The 22,542-nt window shown below is 39.1% G+C and overlaps 1 protein-coding gene across 1 annotated transcript in view; it reads right to left on the reverse strand.

The window, feature by feature from the left end:
• Positions 1–16,359: 16,359 nt before the first annotated feature.
• The window catches only part of gnrhr4 (gonadotropin releasing hormone receptor 4), an 11,526-nt gene continuing 5,343 nt past the window's right edge, over positions 16,360–22,542 (reverse strand). The window contains exons 2-4 of the mRNA XM_030053547.1: positions 20,161–20,365; positions 19,787–20,066; positions 16,360–16,432 (exon numbers count right to left, since the gene is read on the reverse strand). Of these exons, the coding sequence (XP_029909407.1) occupies positions 16,360–16,432; positions 19,787–20,066; positions 20,161–20,365 (558 nt within the window). The remainder of the gene's footprint in view (positions 16,433–19,786; positions 20,067–20,160; positions 20,366–22,542) is intronic.

A 22,542-nucleotide genomic window follows, 5' to 3' on the forward strand; every position in this document is an offset into this window, starting at 1 on the left:
CTTTAATGATGTCTAATGTCTGATTTTGCTAAAAGCGGTCGCTAACTTTAAGCGCTACTAACATTGGCTGCTAACACAGCACCTGTGTCTATATGAAGCGATATGAAGCACGGTATATAAATTATATTAGCAGCTAACGCAGCGGGTAAACATACCCATGTGGTATATTTATATACCACACAGGAGCTGCGTTAGCTGCTAACGCCCAGTGTAAATTAAGTGTAAATTATATTAGCTGCTAACGTTGGGTGCTAACGCAGCTGAGGCGTGTCAGTGGTGATTAGCTGCTAACGTTAGCGAGTAACGAAGCCAGAGATCTATGCGCGGCGCCTCTGCCCGTCCACCAACATGAATATATGATATATGACGAGTGGCCATCTTTCGCAGTTTCTATGTGCTTCTCTTAGTGCAAACATTTCACTCGCCTTTGCCCTCAAAAGTGTGTGTGCGGACCGGGAGAGTGGTTTAGCAAGTAACCTAGCTTAAGTGCGGTCTTTCAAGAACTACTAATCCCACAATCCCCTGGCCGCAACGAACCAATCACAGTACTTGTCTGTAGTGATGCAACCAGTGTCACGTGAGAGGTGACACTACTTTGCCTGTCTTCTCCCTCTCTATTCATCTGACAAGTGACTGACTGATTCAACTGAAAGTCATACATACAGTTTATGAAATATAAAAACTTTTTGAAAATTTGCAGTGCATTACATTATATCAAAAGCTACAATAACACTACTCTTTCTAATGTTCTGCATTCTGAAGGTGCTGTTAGAAGAAACCCAGTGACTTCCTCAGTCTCAGACATGGCTTCATCTGGCTGGTGACAGAGATGGTGGGAGAAAAGAGAGAAAAAACTGCTAATGAAAAGAAAAGAGCTGGAGCTGACAGTTAAGCTAAATTTAAAGTGTTCATTTATAGTTACATACTGTTCATATTTTTTATACTGTTCATTTTTGTTTGCACTACATTTTGTGAAATAAAACTTTGAAGCAAAACTTGTGTGTTTCATTTTCATACATATCATGGATGGTTAAAGTGATCCATATACAGGGCAACTTAATCACTGCTTATATTGCACTAAAATTATTATTGTTATTTGGTGCCAGCTATATTTGACCTGTCATTCACTTCAAGTAATGTCACTCTGTCAACGATATGAAGGCCACATAAGGGCCATATTTAGTTTAGTTTACTCCTGGTAGAAGTCTGGTTTTGTTATGGTTCAGTTAAAGCTAATACACTCTAGGGCCAGATGTGGCCCATCATTCACTTCCGAAAGTGAGCCAGGTAAAAGGTTTGGTGTAAATTAGGTTAGCTTCTGGGTAAAATCTGGCTTTTGGTCTGTCAGCCACATGTGGGCCACATAAGAGCCATTAGGCTTTACCAGTACTCAGCCATACAGGTGTTCCGTATGAGGCCCAGCTGTAAGCCATATGATCTTTTGGTGTTGGTACAGCTGTGGCAGAGGTCTGGCTATGTTATGGTTCAAACACAGCTTTCATATGCCTGGGCCAGATATGGGCCGTCATTCACTTCCATAACTGGGCCACATCTTTGCTGTTCATTTGGGCCACATCCAAGCCAAAGGAAATTTGCTATTGGGGATGGTCATTTCAACGTTTTTTTTTTGGGGGGGTGCATATTACATAAATGGTCACAAGTGGAAAGCTGGATTTGGAAAGGTGATTCTGATGTGATGCAGCATTTGGAGGTTTCTCATCAGTGTTGTCTCCTGTGTAATGGTTTCACAGCCACCTACATCCAGCATAATCTGCTCAGACTTGGATGAGGCACGGCTGAGCCAGTAATGTTGCATGTGGCGCTCAACCAAATATGGACACCAACATTTTGAATGTGTTTTAAGTTGAAGTTCAAATCCCCTGTGGGCTCTATGTAGATAAGGTCACACTATGCTTTGCATCATCAGCTGGGCTCATCTCCATTTCCCAAGCAGAGTGGTGGTGGTGGTCAAGTGGATAGAACAAGATACCTGTGAAAGAATGTCAAACGGATGACCCCTTTTGATGGGTATCTTTTCATGTGCAGCATATCTTCAATTACAATGTTCATCTTATAGAAAAAAATAAATCAGTTTTTTGAAGCACAGCTCAGAGTTTATGGTCCTTGGGTGACATTTCAAGGTTGCCTGCCACTCAGGAAATTCATGTAGTTGCCACAAACTGAATTCTGAAAGCAGGCAGCTCACTCCTAATTTGAAAAACTGAAAACAAATATTATATAAAATAAATATTTTTCTGAGGAAAAGGAGGCCTCTCAACCTTGCAAAGTTTAGGAGAAGTTGTGAGGAGTTTTGGAGTGGATTTATGAGCCTGCATTCCCCGGAGAGACAGGTTAATTTTCCTAGAGGTTCTCAAAAGACTTCACAGATATTAAATGGAGATTTGCTGAAAAGCAATATGAGGAAGGAGATTTAAAAAAAAAAAAAAAAAATTCACATGCACCAGGACTGCCACTGGACTGGAACAAATTTGAGCGCAAAATCCATGTTCCAGTGCAATCTGTGTTCCCCAGTCACTGAAAGATTAAACACACAGGAGTATCAGAGCTGAGCTAAGCCTTTTGTCATGGCACATTTTCTTGAGCATGAGGAGGGTAAATCAGTTTTAAAGAAGGAAAATATTTGTAATGTCACGGCACAATTGCCTTCAAATGGGGAAAAGGGCACCGAATCCCAAAATGTGTGGTGGTGAAGCACCTATGATTTCATTATAGCCCAGCACCTGTTAATGCTGGGTGTGACAGAGCTCTTACATCAAATTATTGTTATTATACAAGTAATAGGTATTTAGGTAATTATTATATAGTAATAAGGTTTGTATGCATGATGATATTGCCTAATGTTAGATGTTGAAAAATTAAGTACAAGATATGCATGCAGGATCATATAATTAAACTGCAGCAACATTATGTGCAACACGGCCATCTAGGAGTTCAGTAGTGTGCAGTAAAAATGTGCATGCAAGGTGAAATCAAAGATGGTGGACTCTGTGCCTGCCTCCCGGCATAACTATGTCATAGTGATCATCAGGCGGGAATGTGACGGGAAACCAAAGCAGAAGCCGAATGCATCTGAAGCGGAAACTCGCAGAGCAGACAAAGCAGACTTTTGGAGGAAAAGGGAAAATGTGGGAAGCAACATCCAAGCACAAGTCGAACCCAATTTGAAAGCTGAAAGTGTCCATATACTGAGTAAAAATCAAGCTGCTGAGATTAATAGTTCTTTGATGAAAAACAACTTTATTTGGGGGAAAAAAAAGACTTGCTATATATATAATGCTATATATGTAGTGGTAAGATAAAGCCATTTTACCATGTTCACCACCAAGCATTACACTCTAAACTGGCAAACTGTGGTTTGGCCAACTTTATTTGCCTTTTTTTTTTTTTTTTGCATTTTTTTCTTCCTTTTTCACACTTAAAAAATCCAGATTGAACTCTCTGCTCTCTCGTTCTCTGCTCTACTCCTTGCACAGCCTTCAAACTATGAATCAGTAATCAATGCATTTTTGTAGAAGCTAAAATACTATGAGCATCTGTCAGCCATCTGGTGTTCTGACAACATCTGATCCATTTTTTAGCCCAATAAAGGAAACATTCCAAAGTATAACAAATCTCCATATTTCTGTAAGCGAAAAGCAACAGACATATTTATGCACCACTTGATATACAGTTCCCTCCACTAATAATGACATCCCTGATAAAGTAAAGATGCTGCCTCTTTTGCATTTGCCATAGTTTTAAATGTGATTTTCGTGGATGTGAGTGCTGGCAGCCTGTGCACCAGTAGAGCTCTGAGTCTAGCAACATCCTTCTTCTGCATCTGGATATGCTCCTAAATAACGGCAACTCAGATAATGCTCTTTCATTTACATATGAGATTTATATGACTTGTCATTCTTTATAGCCTATCTGCTTTGTGATTAGATCTTATTTTTTATGCACATTACACAAAGCAGGCGGAGGTGGCATGTCTGTCTATGATAACAAATCAAGCATGGCAAGTGTTGGGTCGCCAGAGGTCACTGCTCAGATGGCACTTACACTTTTTTCTTTGCAATGGAGAGGGTTGTCATCAATAGCTCTGGCAGGAAATGCTTTGATGACATTTCTACCCTGTGGTACGCCTTCACCGATGCAAACACACTGTATTGCATCTGTCCCTTGCTGACTCTGGCTGGAATCCAATTATAATGTCAGCCAGAGGCCTGTGTCACCAAGCAAGTTCAACATAGCCATAGTCGGTCTTTATTATAGCTGGCTCCAAAAATGGCTCGGTGATCTCTGGAGGTGGTTGCCAACTTGGTCAACAAAGGATTTTTCAATCCATCCATGAGTATATTGACATAAAAGGAGCAGACCTAAAAACAGCAAGTTAAGTGAGGTCCACTATCTGTATGAGGTCAAAATGCTGGTGTTCACTGTTTATTCTGCTATACTTTTTCAAGAAAAATATTTTATCACTGTATTACATTCCTTCTCTGTTAGCCTCCCCCTAAATGATTTTACATGCTTTTTTAGTGCAGTTTGGGAAAATGGTTTTGTATTAGTACCCCCAAATTTCCCTGAGCAGGCTCAATTTATTTTGATATTAAACACCACATTACACTAGTTATACAGGCACTAGTGTATATAGTTCATCACATCATGCACACAGTGAGTCATGGCTATTTGCATGTTGACAGGATATGCAAGTAAGCTCCAGTTCAAGCAGATTTATAAAGCATATTTCAAAAGTCCTGACCAAAGAGCAAAAGCAATAATAGATGCAGATGCAGACACACACACACACACACACACACACACACACACACACACACACACACACACACACACACACACACACACACACACACACACACACACACACAAGCTCACTAATGCACTCACAGCTCATAAAAATAACACAGGGACTGAAAGGTAAAAGAATAAAATGAGCTGTAAGCTGATTTTTAAAGTGACAGTGTTGGTGGTTGAGAACAGACCTTGGTAAAGGTAAGAGGTCTCCATTTGAAGATTCAAGTGATTTAGGGTTTTTTTTTTTTTTACAGATGTAGGAGTTTGCAAACCAGAAGATGTCCACATAACATCTTAAAGAGAAGCAACAGGGTGTTCAGTGTTTCTCCTGCCATGATGTCCTGGCTTTGAATCTGGCCCACAGCCTTTATCGCATGAGATCTCTCTCCCACTGTCCCTCTTTTTCATTTATTCCATCAAGCAAAACAGAAATGTTCTAAATAATCTTCAAAAATAGAGTTGAAACTGCACCAAAGTGGGAGCCAGTTAGAGTTATACTGTGATTTATTTTCTTAAAGTCTGTCAAAAGCCAGGCCCTATAGCTGTTGGCAGAAGTTTCATGAGTTTTGGACTCGGAGAGACACAGTGCAACACGTATTTAGTTTTGTCGCCGACTTCCATTGATTCCTATGTATCTGCACTGCTGACACTGAGGCTGTGTGTTTGCCACTGTCACAGCATGAGTGTTGTCACAGACTGCCACCATCCAAGGAAGTTTTCTACAAAAGTATATTTACATCTTGTAATTGGGCCAAGGCTTATCCTGACGTTATTTATGGAATATAGCAAAACACTTCTGCCCTAGGCTATTTTTTTTTTTAATTCAAAAAGCTTGTATACTTCTACCGATGTTTACAGATGTTCTATTTATTTATGTCTGTTTCTTGGTTTTATTTTTAAATACAAGTAAAGCTCAAGTGCACATGTGCCACATATATGGTGTGTGCAGCAAAAAAGCAATAAAAAAGGGCCTAAATTGTTTTTTTTTTTTTAAGGGTTAAATAAGCCTAGTGGAAGTGACAAGCATAATTATAACAATAGCTTTCTCTAAAAGGTCAAATGTATAATTTACATAATTAAGTTGAATATTAAGATCAAGACAAACAACCTTTATAATTCCATTTAGTCAGTGAAGGTCATTTTTATTGTGCTCATGTGAGGTTTCATGAGATAACTGTGTCTTTTCTGTCCAGTGCCCGAGCGTACTCTTTAAGCTGTCCCTCTCCACTCCCATCCTCAGTCTGCCATCTAAAAGCCATAAAACTCTGTAATAATATTAATTTAGGAGCAATTTTACTCAGAGAATTATTTACTCACATTCATCATGGTCATATTTTGCTTTTGCAGAGCCCAGCTAGGGGCAACTGTGTTGTATTACTTTTGGAAATATGTGATCTCTAACGGCAGCAGACTTTCCCGCGGTGAGTCTGAGCTGCAGAGGAAGAGCAACAAGCAGCTTATCAGCGCAGACATGTGGCTCACAGGTCTTCATGCATCTTCACGCTGCTGAAGCTCCCAAAGCAATGAGTCTTTTCTGTTTTTACCTGCCCCTTACATTATTGAACTGCCGGGGATGTGTGCTGCAACATCGAGAAGAATGAGCTGTTCTTAACCTGTCCATGTAATAACTAAGGAGAGGGATCATTAATGAAGTGGTTACATATCAATTGTCATTCAGAGATGTTTACGTTATTCCAAGCAAAATCAAAATGCAGGATCTTTTCAAGAATATTAGTATTTTCCGATAAAAATTAGAGAAATGATCTCAGCTAGTAGTTATCTCTGTTATGACCGCTCGATATTTTATTCCTTCTTTTTTTTTTTTTTCTTTTTTTTTTTTTACCTTTCTCTTTGCTCCTCTTATGCCTCGACAGGAAGCAGCGCTTTCTCTGGAACACAAAGCCATTCTGCTGTTTGTAGATTACGGAAATTGGACACATAGTGCCACAGAGTGTTTTGTAGGATTATCACACAGGAAGAATTGCTCGGCGCCCAGATATATTCACACCTGCAATGGTATGATTATGTTCTCACCATAGTAAAATTTTAAAAAAGTGCCCATTTTCCAAATGTTATCCTATGCTCACCAGAGTGCAGACTGAAAATGCATAACATTTAAATAAGTGACGAGGTGTTAAAAGAATGTATTCTCATGCTGTTGATAAGATTTGAAATTTGGGTGAGACAATTAGGCAAGACAACCAAGACTCTTGAGAATGCAGTTCCTGGAAGGGGCTAGCTAGCCAGTAATCAGCAAGCTCAAACAAGCCCCTGGAAAGACAGATTGCCCTGTGATTACAGCATTTAAATCCAATCACAATCATTTCTGTCACAATCTACTTACCTTACACAACAACTTGTTTGTGAACACTTATGTATGTTATCATGCCTTTGCAGTAAAACAAGGTTAATTAGTTATTTCTCTATAATACATTTATGTTAACTGATGTTTAATACATGCATTAGTCCCATAATGGCACAACCACATGATTTCCCTTGTGCATCTTGTAAAACTGCCTAATTTCACTAAGGAGTTACTGTAAAAAATTAAATTAAGAGTCATAAAAGTGTAAATCAATGAGCACTTGTACATTAGTACAACATGTAGAAACTTGCTGTTTTTTTCTGTATTGCTGCAGGCTGTGAATCTATAGCACATTATAAACCCACAGTTGCTAAGTAAATGGAAAAAAAAAAATATGACAGTCTCTGGAGCGTAAGTAAAGATTTCTTCTTCACCCTATCATTTGACACAATAGAGCTCCACAATAGCTTATATTACCTGAATCCGAAGCAATCTATTCAAGTATTACACTCTCCAAAGAGCAAATACTAATAAATTGATGCTACAACATGATTTTCCCTCCACTTTTCCTTTAACGTAATGATGATGAACTCATCTGTCATTTGCGGCTCCAGCATTTTAATTTATGGCGCAGGTGCCGTGGGCTTATTTTCAGCAGAAGCAATCTTTTTGTCCTGAATTTTTCAATATATTTGGGATACTGTTTGTTATAGGCTGAGTTTCTCTTTTTACATCAGCACATATCACAAAGGGGGAGATGTAGATAAAAAGGAGTAGATGAGTTCGAGAGAGATTTTGAAGTTTTCAGACCAGTGAGATGTGGATTGTGCAACAGAGGCGGCAGCTCAATATCCAAACCATGTCTTTAATATTTTATACATGCAGCGCATGTGCAGAAAGTTCTTTTACCCTGTCTTCACTACAGGTTAGATGTCTGAAAATGAAACCATTCCCCGAGTAAACTGCAGGTAAGGACATGAAACCAATGAATGCAACCACTTTCCAGCACTGCTTTTTCATTTTGAATGTTTCCCTCTAACCAGACTAGATTCAACCCCAGAATTTTTCTTTTTTTTTCCTGTCTTTTTTTTTTATTCTTGTTCAGTCATTCCACAGTTACAAACATCATAGGGGCGAATGAGCACAAAAAGAAAAACGGGGGGAAAAGAGACAAAACACACACAAACACACACGCACAAACACACATGTACAATTCAGCAGGAATACATCAGCTGGTCAACTTTGAGAAGATGACCACAGGAGATGATCGAAACTTAAATTACACATTCTAATCTTACACTTATATAATTTTTTATTAATATTTAAGGAGCAGAAGAGATAGCCTGAGTTTTTTTCACTCCATCTCAAAAATGCAACTGGCAAGTTCTCAGGCTTCAACAATACGATTTTAGCACAGAGCTGCATGTCTCAAATTCCCATCTAATTAAAGACATGTATGCGCTTTGCATTGTGTTGTGCTTTAATCTGAGTGAATAAGGTAGTAGTTTCTTTATTGGTCTGGAAAATTGAAAGGCCCAAGCAAAGCAACTCCCCCGTGTCGTTTGTATGACTGTATGATGACAGGCTGCAGGACCGACCAAGCCCCAAGCTGATGCTCTTTCCAAGTTGCTCTTGTTCAGCAGCTTTGTGAGAGTAAGCCCAAGAGTCCTCCAGCAATCTGAGTTTGTGAGACTTGGATGTATGGCTTCATGAGATTAGATCAGCACTCCCTACACTTCAACTTACACAATTCAAATTTTCTTTCTTAAGGATCCACAAATCAAAAGCGGGGCTCTAGATTATCTTTCATTTTGTTTTTAAACAACAAATAGAAGGTGAATGTGAGTTTCTACCTGGACCGGCTCAGTTTGCCTGAAATGATTTTGAGGTTGATCCAGTTAGGTTTTCATCTTTGAACTCCACTCATATCACTCCAACAAATCACAGGTGGATCATAGAATAGTTACAAACGTGCCCTTTGCTTTGCAAGCATAACAAAAATGTGTTGGTTTTAATTACTAGGTGCATCTTTGTATTCTTAACCAATGACGTTCCTCCCTTGTTAGAGTAGGGAGATGTATTAAATTTCCAACTGATGCCTGCTAGATTAATCCTCAGATATGTCTTTACACAATTACAATGCAAGTAGCTTATGAAGTCTGCCAGGCCCAATGCAAATTTCCCTTCAAGTACAAGAAGAGCTGTATAATATCCCAGATTTCATAAGAGGAATGAACTGAACGACAGCACCAGGTCCCTTTTTATTTTCTTCAACACCTCCTAATTTGTTGCAGCATTCAGAGCATAAAAAAATAAACTTGCTGTTTTGAATGATTCACATGCTTGAAAGTTCACTTGTATTGTTTTGCCCCCATTTCCTTTGAGGTAACTGGGCTCTTTTCCTTCAGTAAAGAAGGACGCAGCATATTGTTAGTCTGACGGGGCGAGCTATGAGTCAACGTCTTAGATCCTACCAAAACTGTACTGAAAAGTCTGACCCCCAGTCTGTTGACAAGGGTAAAAATAGCATTGTCCATCCAAAGTAGCCCTGCGTGCCCTGTTGTGCACAGGTGGCAGGTGGTGTTCACACAATATTATTCCTCTGAATAATCAGTGGAAAAAAAAATAGGCCTATGCAAGTTAAGAAGTCTTTTTTGATTCTGTCACATTGTGAGGTCATGGTAATACAAAATTGTGCAGCTCCTTTCAAGCCTTTAGTGTTGAGATGATTGCATTCCTTCAAGTAGCTGTTTGGTGAAATGTCACATAGATCTCATTCGATTTATGCAGCACACAGTTTTTTTTCCGCTTGCACATGAATTAAATATGATTCCCTTTATGGATTATGCCCATAGATTTGTTTTCAGCTTGAGATTCTTGGTGATTTGTTCTATTTACCACAACCTAAACTAATTTCAGCTGTAATTCAGCGACCCTTATGTAATTTCTCTGTGTGTTCATGTGGTAACACGGCGATAATTAGAACTCTTTCAGACAAACATTTCAGTCACTTGAGTGCATGGCTATGTCCTTCCTTTGGCGACCTTGTTTACTGTTGACTATTCTTGTTTTCTCAGACATGAAGAAACAAATAAATCACCACCCAGGCAGGGAGATGATAAGCATGTGGATGAATAGAGAATCTTATTGAACTACAAAACATGTCGGCATGAGCAAAATAAGGTAAACTTAATAAAATAGGATAAACATGCTGTAGTGGAGTGATGTGCACCTTTTGTCTTTCATTAAACCGAGTGACCTAGACTTAGAATGAATGACTATTAAAATTCTTATATTGCATACGCCTGTCACAGACTCCCAATCATTCTTGCTGAAATATTTGTGCCTTAAAGCTGTTACAATACCACGTAAACCCTTGAGTTAATAAAGTATATGCTCATTACAGTTATCTGAAATATGTTTGCAATTCTCCTCATACCTCAGGTCTCAGGTCACTTTATAAGACCTCTAAGAGTGAGCACAATTTGTGTGGTTCAAGCTCTTTTATCGGAGTATTTAGAGCTCAAGTGGCTGGGTAATTTGTTTTCTAGACTTTCCCAGACCAATGGCAAAACAAGACATGGCCTGGGTGTCAGAAGCAGTTTGGGTTTGGATGGGTGAAAAAAAAAAAAAAAAAAAAAAAAACACCAGAGAGAAAAAAATGTGTGTAGGTTAACTAGAAATGTTTTTTTTTTTTTTTTTTTTTTTTTAATCTGCCCCTTGTGTTACTAAACTGGGATGTAAACTTATGTAGAAACTTTAATATTGCAGAACAGAGAATGGGTGGGTGCAGTTATATACCTTGTCCTTTCAAATCATGTAGTATATGGAAATAAGTGACCTAGCCAGCATGCTGATAATAATAGTTAACTGGCCTCAGGGCAGGCCAGGTTTCCATTCAGCCATTAATACAAACCAATATCCTGTTACATTCACACCTATCCTGTCCATTCAGTATTATTTCAACATGTCCTACCTGGGTTTTGAGCTGTGAGCCAATATGCTTCATAGCATTAGAAAGCACAAACTGCTTATACCTATGGCAATGAGAAACACACACACAAAAAACAGGCTGGTTGGTGAGTTTGAGGCCAAGCAACATGTTTTCACAAGCCCCTTGCCTCTACTCCAGATGCATTAACAGGATCAGTTTTTTAGAGAATTGCCACCCAACATTCATCACAGCGAACATGAGCCAGAGTAAGATTATGGCAAACCAAGTCCCGCCTTGTGGATCTCAAACTGGCCTTTTTCATACACAGAGAAAAGCATCATCCATTCAGTATCTGACATGCTTTTCTTTAAAGCTTCCTTGTGCTTGGCTTTGTACTACAGTCCTGTGGAGTTAGCTGATTCGTTTCATAAACTTGGAGGTGGGATGACAACAATTCCTGGGTAAGTCCCAAGACCACATGCTTGTTTGTTTAAAAAAAAAAAATTACATGAAAAAGCAACTTTCTGACTGCCTTCTGTGATTTTTTGTTAAAGTCAGAATGAGTATTATTTTGCTAAAAAACAATGTATGGACTCAAAAAAATAATCCCTCTCGATCACCACATATGAGCAACTAAGTGTGCGTTGGTGTGTGTATCCAGGCGTCAAAGAGAGCTTAAATTTCAAGTTCAGATGATACTTTTGATAGAGGTTTGGTAGTTTTAATAACGACTTCCAAGCAGACCCATGAGCAACCAAGCAACAATGATAATACAACAGAATGTGCAGAAGCCATGTCCCCACTAAGCCAGGTAAATCCAAAAACAGCGTTTTCACACCTTCTCCTCTTCTGCTGCAGTTTATCCCTAAACCCTGAAACTAAGATGAATAAATAAATAAAAACTTGGTCATGCTTTTGGAAAATATGTCAGTTTCACAATACCTCTGCCAAATAGTATCACATGGGCCACGAGTGGAGGCCAGCAGCTCACTTGAACTCACTTGTCAATTGTACCACGTTGGTGGATCTAATCTGTAAGCTCTACAAGGCCCACAGGCTATTCAATGCTGGACCCAGACCAGAGCATGAGGTCAGGGTTCAGGTCTGTGTTGACCATCTCCAGCGAGACTGAAAATTGTCGAACCAGGGCTGGTCATCTTTCCCAATTACTGCCGCTGGCCTTACTGCCCTCCAGAGCTGCCCAGCCGACTGTCCTGTTCTGTAATAAGTGTCCCACCGGATCGGTCTCCTCCCATCTGCTCATTTATTAATTCATTCTTCTGACTGTCATGCACCATATCTCAAACACCACTGATGGAATACAGAGGTAACTCAAGGACCCTATTTTCATGCAGTGCCGCACTGCTAAGGTGTGATGGGAGTCTGAGCCATTTTTTAATATATGAACGAATCAGTGTCTGATCTTTTCTGTCGATTTTATTGGCTCATGTTCCAGCGCGAGACACAAACGTCCCTCATGACACTTACCTCTATATATTTTAAAGTTTCCAATCACAGCCAGCTTTTCCTCTTGAATCTTGATCCTGACATCCTGTGTGTTCACTTGATGCTGCTTTTGTAACTTTGAGTTCAAGCTTTAACAAAAAACAACAAAAAAACAACTTTGTTCAAATAAAGGTATCATTTCACTTCAAGCGTACTTCCTCATTTAAATTCATTTCCCTGCAGATATATATGGTCAGTGTGTAATCACTGTTGTATATAGGGTTATTTAACAAATACTCTCTCATCAATTATTTATAAACTGTGAGACTAGTGAGGAATAAATGGATTGTTGAATGGGTTACTATTTCATTCCTTTTTTATAATATCATACACACATTCAAGTTTGACCATGAGTCTTACTGTGTTTCGAATAATAAATACAGGAAATTGACTGTGGAGGAGTAATAAACACACACGCACTGCAACACTCACACACACTCACACACACACACACACACACACACACACACACACACACACACACACACACATACACACACACACACACACACACACCTTCCCACTCGCTACAACACTCCTCTTGTGGGTTTACGTCCCCTCTTTGTTTTATGCAGCTTGTTATTGCTTTTCTATTGTTTGCCCTGGGGTCACTGAGTAATTTTTTTTTTTTTTTTGTCTTGTTTAGGTTTGCTTTTCATTACTTAAGTTTAGTTAGATAGAATAGCAAACAAGAATTTAATAGCAATTTCCTGAATGTTTTCCTCCCCGAAGAAACCACAGAGATTTTAATATGTTGTGATTGCCCATTCTGGTGAACTTGTCAAGGGCATTATAGCACAGCACCACAACTGTCGTTCCTCACTCAGCACTGAAAAACAAGTCTGAAGAACAGTACAAGACGATTCAAGTTCCTCACAGCCGTCAATGACGCATTTCCTAACAGTAGGAAGAATTTGCTAGAAAAGCTTAATGGACATTTTCAATAAAGTTTATTATTTGAGCATGTCATTGGCAGCTAGTCAACTGATTTGTTGATTTGTGGTCCTTTTTTTGTATTTATGTGTGATGGCGTGAGACGGCATAGTATCTCTCATCCTGTTTTGTGTGTTGTTGAATGTAAAAGGTAAGCTATGAAAGAACAAGGAGCTTGTGTTCTTCTGGAGGGCTCAGGTCATTTGGAGTTATGTATTTGCTACCGTGCTGCTATGGCTTTTTCATTTTTCTTTCAGCGCTATGGCCATCAAATTCAGATCAGCCAGTCACACTTCTCTCCTTCTCCTTCTCTCCTTCTCCTTCTATGCAGTAGCAAACCTCATTACAGAGTAGAGCACTTGAGAATACCTCTTTTATACAAACACAATCACAGGTAAAGCTATATACAAGGGAAAAGGGTGGGTTATAGGACTCTGGTTTCTGACTTTGGTTATGTTCCCCATTGAAAACAGGCAGAACCAACAAACAACTGCACTGTTATTTCAGAACCATGGACAGCAGGTTTTAGTGTTGTGTTGAGGTCTCCGTATGTCATAGGACAGTTATGTTTGACCCTCCTGAGCTGCCATAAAAGGCTCTCCAAACCAAGGCTAAGTTGGTTAATTGGTTCGCACCATAAATCAGGATGGATATCAGAAAAAAAAAAAAAAAAAAAAGATATTGTGGGGGTCCGAGCTCTTGGCATTAGCCCCAGCAGTATCAGCTGCATCAATGATATCTCCACCAAGCCTCATCAGGTAGCGTCAGCTCTGCTAGCCACAGAAGAAGCCAAGGCCGAACTCAATCAGCTCGGGAAGATCAGAAAGGGCAAGAGGCGCCTCCGCCCCTGTTTCCACCTGCAGTAAAAATGTGTGTTTGGTGAGCTGAGACCGAAAGACAGTTTTATTTTCATATGCACAATAAAACATAGTTACCTATAGTTATCTATCAACAAAATTTTTACTCTGTGCTGGACCTCCTTCTAAACTTTATAAATAATTAAATAAATAAAAGTAAAAATAAAATGGCATTTAACAAAAAGGAGACCTCCTTACTTACTCAAGCCAGATTTGCCAGATTTTAATGCACTGTCAATTACTTTACTATGAACCCGATCACCTCAGTTCAGGCTCAGATTATTTATTTATTCCTGTGGGTTTGAGAGCATCTGGTTGGATAGCCTTAATCAACCTGAACCTGACACTGAACTTGAATGTCCAGGTGGGGACTCCCACTGTCATGGCTCTGATGTGTTCAGCTGCACTGGGTAAATCAAGTGGGATATTTTTTGTCAGGGGTGTTGGACTGGACCAGAGCTTAAGACAGAAGACGTCAGGTGAGTAGACGGCCCTACAGAGCATCCTGCGACACATTTCTGATTACACTTCAAATGCGATGCGGACAAATGTTTCTTAGGCCACCTCTGAACATGTCTTGAGCAATCAGATTTCAAGACACATTGAAGATGGTGCCATTTACAGCTGTTCTTAGTGCTGTCTACCTGTGATCAGATCACCCAGGATGGATGTGAATGCCAGATAGAAAACAGGGTCAGCTGCTTGTAGCCATAACTAACTTGGAAAAAAGAAACCAGCACTGATCTGCCTTCTGTCTTATACCAGTTAGATGTTTACAGCACCATCAGCAGCAACACAGCTTCCTGTGACCTGCCAACAGTCTCTTGTTCTGGTCTACAAATTAAAAGCAAAGTGAAGTTGCCATCTTCCTCTCTGCACCTGCAGCAGACTGATTTATTTTGCCTTGAAAGATTTCATGTTACTTTAGCAGTGCAGAATAACTTTCATCATAAAAATGTCTCACTTCCTGTCTATTGAAATTTTGTATTGCCACTGTAATAATACACTCTGCATCCAGAAGAACTGCCAACCTATTGCTTGGGAAATGTTATGCTGTCAGTGAATGTTAGTTTTAGATAGAGTCTGAGTCAAGTGAACTGAATAATGTATAAAAGAATGAGATTTTTTAATACAAATTTTGAGCAATGTTGCAATCTCCCATGCACTTTTAACTTTCAAATTCCTAATAAATACTTTAGGATACTTTTTTTCCCTTTTTGGCAATGGCATAAAGTAAGAAATAAGCTCATGGTAGTTAAAATGAAGTCAAAAACCCAGTAAAACTAAGGAAGGGCAATGGTTTGATAGTAAAATTTTAGTGCAGTGTCCTTACAGAATACTTCAGCAGGATCAGCAGACAACACAACATTGTTTTTCACCTCCGCCAAGCTGAGCGAAGGTTATGCTGTCAACTCATTCTGTTTGTTTGGCTCCTGGCAGGATATCTCGGAAAGCTACAAAAGCTGGATTTGCACAGATACTTTGTGGAAAAGTTAGTGATGAGCCAAGACAGAGGTGGTAAACTTTTCATGTTAACCGGACAAATGGGGCATCACAAAAAGGCATATAACTTCATTATTTCATTTGTGGAAAGACTGAGCCAAAGACACCATCTCCCATACCTCGTTTGGAAGTGTTGTCAGAGACAGTTGTGTTGCAAACTTTAGCGAACAGCAGCCTTTATGCCACTCATTTTTATCGGCGATTACTAGCCACAGAGCAGCCGCAAGAGCCAGGGCAGGGAGGGATGAAGAGGACAGTTAAATAAAAACATTTAAATAAAAATATTAATAGTATCATTAAGCAAAGAAACACAAATTCTGCACGGTTCATGGTTCATGGTTTTATGGTTAAATCCCTTAAATTTCAGCATCAGCAGCACTGCAGTGAAACCAGAGGCCGTTCAGCACCAACACGCACGATTGTTTTATTGTTTGAATTCTAGCGTATGGAAATGACGTTTTTTGAGAGCTGCACAGTGTTAACAGAGGTATGCACTGTACTGTGTATCATCTTTCTAGTGCTTCTTTTTTAGCTATGCTTTTCTTTAAAAGATCTGCAGCTGTTGCTCCACTGTAGCACAGTATAATGCTGTGGCTGTGGGATGCCCTTCACTTTGAAAAGGCACAGTGATAATGAAATTTGAAACTTGTAAATTGGGATAGTTGTAGATAGCTGTTCTATTCAATGCCATCACCATCCACCAGTGTTGCTCAGATACCTGCCATGTAAATGGCATGTCTCTTGGTCAGAAATTGGTCTGCAACCTTTTGTTGCTTGTAACATCACTTTTATCCCAACTCTCTTCTCTCTTCACTATCATCTGTCTTATAAAGAAGAAATGCCAGAATAAGCTTTAAAAAGGTGCATTTCCCTGGAAACACGTGGGTGGTCTGGAGGCAACAAATGTTCAAGGTTTTCTTTTAAAAACTAACTTCTGGTGAGTTTTTTTCTCAGTGGCATAAACAGTGCAAGGAAGGCTATTCAATATTTTCATTTTTGACCCATCATCGACATTAATATGCTATCTAATCTGGAATTTACAGGTAAAAAATGCAATGCAATATGTAGTTGAACAACTCTGTAAAATGTAAATGAAATGAAATGGCCCCTACCAGGCAACTTTACATGTTTAACAATACAGTTTTCCATTTTTCCGTAACCATACAAGAAATTACTAAGCAAGAATTTAAATTTTTATATTTTCACATGGTTTATACATAATGGACAGTGTGGTCACTCTGCCCTGTCCACACCGCACTGTCCTGTCAGCACAAGTTAATGCTCAACTCCTTTTGGGTGCTCAGACCTGTAAGATTCCCAGGTGGATTTGCAGCCAGCTGCTAAAAGGGAAGACATCACTTTCAGGAGTCATCTTATTGACAGTGCATTTTGTTTTTAAATGTCATTCATATCGAAATTTATCGTACAATTATGATGGCTGCATCATTTCTCCAAGCCTGATTTATTTCTTTAGTCATTCATGACGTTGTGAAGAACAGGGGAGCTTTAATGGCTGTAATCAACTTCTCATCCATTTTGCACCTGACAGGCAGAGCTACGTTTGTTAAGCAAAGTCACAATCATGACAGACACAAGAAAATGCTTGTTTGTGAGCCAGTTGGAGCAGCAAACGTTATTAAAGCCCTATGAACTCCATTATACTGTCAGAGTCTAAAATCGAACGTAATGACAGCACTGATGGCACCATATGGTCACGATAAATCAAGAGAAATGTCCGTGAGAAAAAAAGTGTATATCACTGACCTGACACCCACCAGTAATATCTACCTTATTGTATGCCACAGTCCAAGCAGCGAGTCCAAGTATGAATGCAAAGTAAGAGCGCAGTACATTAGCTGACATTTTAATCCATTCATCAAACAAAGGAAATAAAAAGAAAAAAATTCTTTCTAGCCACATTTATCCCTGAGCATGTACAATTTCTCCCACTATGTTCTATTAAATTCTCTTAGAAATGAAAAATGACTTTTTTAAGGTCATACCTAATCTCCCATGCTTGAATATTAGCTGTTTCGCACAAGTATCAAAGATTTAAAACTACTACTCACTGTTTACCAAATACTATGTTTTGTTTTGTTTTGTTTTTTGTTTTGTTTTTTCATATCAAAATCCCTTTACTTCTACATCTGTCGTCGATAAAATTGTCTTCACTGTTGATGTCAGCTTGAACCACTGGGTGTGTGACCATACGCCCGTCCCATCAAATAACACTGCCCCTCTCTCCCTGCTTGATTGGTTTATGCTTTAGAAAGACGCCTCTCTGCAGCTCTGTCCCAACATCCTGTTTCAATAGGAAATACATAAAATTAATACGAATAGTCAAATTAAGGATGCAATGGGCTCTCAAAATAGAATTTCATTATGACTTTACTCTCAGGATGAAATGGGTTTCCTTAGTCAAGCCATTTCCAACAGCTGAAAAATGTGCAGTTGAGGTTGTTGTTTTTTTCTCCTTTTGTTTGTTTCTGGGAATGTAACATCAACTGAGGTCAAATATAATAAAAAATAAAGGAATGTTTATTCACAGAACAAACACACTGCAAATACAGTGCAAGCACTCCACACAATTGCAAAAGAAAAAAGAAAACAATATCATGCCAATACTAAATAACTCCAAAATTTCTGTGAAAATACAAACACATTAACGGAAAGCAAATCTGTCTTTCTCTTGAACTTGCAAAGAGTGAAATATTAGAGAATTAAAACATTGCCTTTGTAAATTCAAAGAGTTTCATATCTGCTGCTCTGAATGTACAGACATAAAATCATCATTATATACATACAACTTACAATATACATACTGCAGTACTGACTCAGGACAAATCACATAAATCAGTCAGGCACAATTTCACATCAGTTTTTAAGTCACAACATGTATACATAATTTTTCTCAGCAATACTAAATACATCACCAAAAAGCTCTGCAGGATGGTACTACTGAAAAAAATTACATTCACAAAGTAGTACCCCATGACACAACAGTTACATTCATATTCGTTATGAAACAAAACCACAGGTCTTCATATTGCACGTAAGGAAGCATTCAAAAAAAATTTTTTTTTCAAAGAGCTCAGCAATTTTGAATCAATAAACAAAAACAGCAGAAAACCATCTCTGGCAAAAAAAAAAAAATACACCATTACTTATTACAGGACCTGAAGCATAAACAAAATTTTCCACAGAGCCTCAGTCTTATCAGTGCGGTAAGTACATTCCTCTCTCTGCACACACCTTTATGTGCTGATGTGCACTACAATCTTTTTTTTTTTTTTTTTTTTTTTTTTAAACCATAGAAAACCATTATTGTCTCTGTTTGTTTTGACCACAGGAAGCTATGAATACAAGATTTTACTGCATGTTCCCACTAAAACACAAATGAAATGTGTGTGTGTGTGTGTGTGTGTGTGTGTGTGTGTGTGTGTGTCTGCATGTGTGTGTGTGTGGGAGAGGGAGTGGGTGTATGCTCATGGATGGATGTAAGTGCCTTGAAAGCTCAGATAAATATCAGTATGTGTGCTTCCATCAGAGAAGATGTATTATGGGCCATATTATGTATATGAGTTGAAATGTAGAGGTACATTATTTGCTATGCTTCATCATGTATGTATGCATACACACACACACACACACACACACACACACACGCACACATACACAAACACTGATTTGAATTCAGATTATACCCTGCTTACAGGACAGATTGGCCTTGGGTCGCCTTCTGCACCCTTGTTCTCAGCTGAAAGACACTCTCTCCCTTGTTCTTTGCCCTCCTCTTGGTCTTTGTTGTGGCTGCTGCAGGCGATCTGTCTTTGCGGGGACAGACGTGTCATATGTAAAGAGAGTTGCCTTAAAGAGCCAGTAACAGACGTGTTTTTTTCTACCTCAGTGGGTATGTTTGTTTTGCGGCAGTATCTCTTGAGACCCTGGTGTAAATGAATGGTGAACAGGCCGTAAGTGATGGGGTCCAGACAGGCGTTGAAGAGTCCGAAGATAAACAGCATGTGAGTCAACGAATGAGAGACTGTTTCCTCCATTTTTTCGGGGAACAGCCAATACCACAGACCAAGCAGGTAGTATGGGGTCCAGCAGATGATGAATGATGTCACTATGACGATGCTCATCTTCAGAGTTCTCATCCGAGCTTTAGGGATGTTGTTGTGGGAGCGACGGAGATGCACATCTCTAGACAGCACTGAAACACGAATGAAAAATACTTTCACATATTTTCACAGGGACAAGTAAAGCCTTATTCCGACTGCATGATGCTGAGAGAAGATGACACTCACAGTTACTGCGGGCCATGCGGCTGGATATCTCAATGAGGATTCGCGTGTAGCAGAAGATCATGATGACCAGAGGGAGCAGGAAGAGGCACACAAAGGTGAACATGTTGTAGAGGGTCTCCTGCCAGTGCTTGACAAAACTCCCATGAGTGGTGCACTGGGTGAAATTCTCAGGAACTGTGATGGTCACATTGTGAAATATGAACATCTGTATGGAAACACAAGCACAGTTACACTTAGCTGGTTTTTGGGCATTATTGCAAACTGTGTGTTCAGCTATGTCGATCCATGGCTGAACGGTGACAAAACTCAGTTAAAATCAGAATTAGTCATGAAACTTGTTCCCAGTAAAATCCCATCCCATCATAAAAAAAAGTCTTCTGATGAGCCAGCAGGGGAATAGTGTCAGAGTGGCTCAGGAGTCTGGAGGGAGTTGAACAGTAAATTGGATTAGGATTGCTCAGTGTACATTACTCTGAAACTTTCATGTAAATCATTTTGCCAGCTGCTGAGAAACTCCAAATAGCCTCTTTAGCAATAATTGTGAATATGGATTGCTTGATGAGTGTAATCAGAATGAGTTAGAATCAAACTGGAGAGTCCTGCACTTATTATTGACTATCTTGTATTTTGCACAGTAGTGAAACAGCTGGATATGTCCTGATTATATTATTGTGCCTGAAGGAGCATTTATAATAGATGTAAATGTTGATGTTGTAAAGAGAAATAGACTAGTGATTCATTTTCAGGAAAACAGTTTAGAAACAGTTTAGAAAAGAAACAGTATTCCAGTTTCAGGCCAACATTTCAAAGATTCTCACATTACAATATCATTGTTGCCATGGTTGCAGTATAGTTGTATGAATTAGTATGGCATTTTCATACAAACTGTTTATGGCTTGTTTAATTGCTGAATATTATCTGCCACTTTGGGGGCAGTGGGGCCTCAACCTCAGGATGCTGGAGACATGGCTTCATTTAAACGGTGAACTGAACTCTGACCTTAGTATTGTAAACCTCAAGGGAATAAGACTCGAATCGCAAGGCTAAAAATTGAGTTGAACTTTGTGCAGACCTGGCTGCCTCTGGAGTGAGAAACAGAAACAGCAGTACCATTTCAATTATTCTGTCTCTCTGTATCCAATAATTTATTGCAGTTCCTCTGAAGCTAAACACAAGGGGATGTGAGATGGGGAGGAAAGGAAAGCACAAGCCAGGCAGAGAAGCTCTTCCCAGGTAAGCATTTACAAGTCTGCTTAAAGGGTAATGTACCTCTGTATACAGTATTTTAACAATCACTGTATTTATAGTTTAGCAGAGAGTACAGTGAATCTGTTTTTGCAAAAATTTTAAAGGAATACTTCAACATTTTTGGGAAACCCAGCCCTACTCATCCACACGCTAGACAACACACTCTTCTCCCACATCCCCCAGCCCCTCACCGCACACTTCATCAATCTGTGGATTCATGAATGACACCGAGTTCTTCCTGGGGTGAGGAGGCATAGGGCTGCTAATTGGTGCTGACTAAATGGGAAAATCAGGGCAGGAAAAAATGAATAAGAATCTCAGATAAACCATCAAAGATAAAAACACTTAAAGGAATACTTCACCCCAAAAACTCATAACATATTTTGTATCATTTACTCACCAAGAATTGTCTTTAATGTTTAATATATATTCAATTATAAATTAAAATTAAATTATCTGGATTTAAGGTCTTAAAAAGTATTAAAATGTAATTGCCTTTTTATAAGGGCATTGCTAAACAAGACAGCATCTCTCTGGGTTCTAAAAAACTTAGATTATCTGGATTTAAATGTCTAAAACACACAAAACACATTAATTGGAGGTCTTAATGTCTTTTTTTCGCCCAGCATGCAATTATTTGCATGCTGGGCAACAGTGTTTTGGAATGCCCTCATGTTTTGGGTGAAATGCCCTTTTTCTGACTAACCCAAATTGAGACAAGATGTTTGATACTATTTTCACCTCTGTACGTCCAGTGGTTCGGTTCTTATGGGTAGCATTTCGTGTTAGCTTAGCATAAAGACTTGAAGTCTATGGGAGTCGTTAGCCTAGTTCCATCAAGAAAAATTAATCCTTACAGCAACTCCAAAGCTGTCTTATTTACACAGTATATCATGTGTATTTGAAATACATGTAAAAAAGTTGGAATATTCCCTTGACTTTCAGGCCCACCGGACTATTTGATTTATCTTACCTTTTCATCCATATCACTTTTTTTTCATTATATATCAACAGTACAACCATATTGTCATCAAAGACACAGCTAAAATGTCATGCCATGGGCCAAAATGGAGTCAAAAACTTAAGCACATTCTTTCAACTGCCTCCTACGACACTGTTCTTGATCTATGCATT

The sequence above is a fragment of the Myripristis murdjan genome, chromosome 6 (assembly GCF_902150065.1).
Source record: "Myripristis murdjan chromosome 6, fMyrMur1.1, whole genome shotgun sequence".
Classification (NCBI taxonomy): Eukaryota; Metazoa; Chordata; class Actinopteri; order Holocentriformes; family Holocentridae; genus Myripristis; species Myripristis murdjan.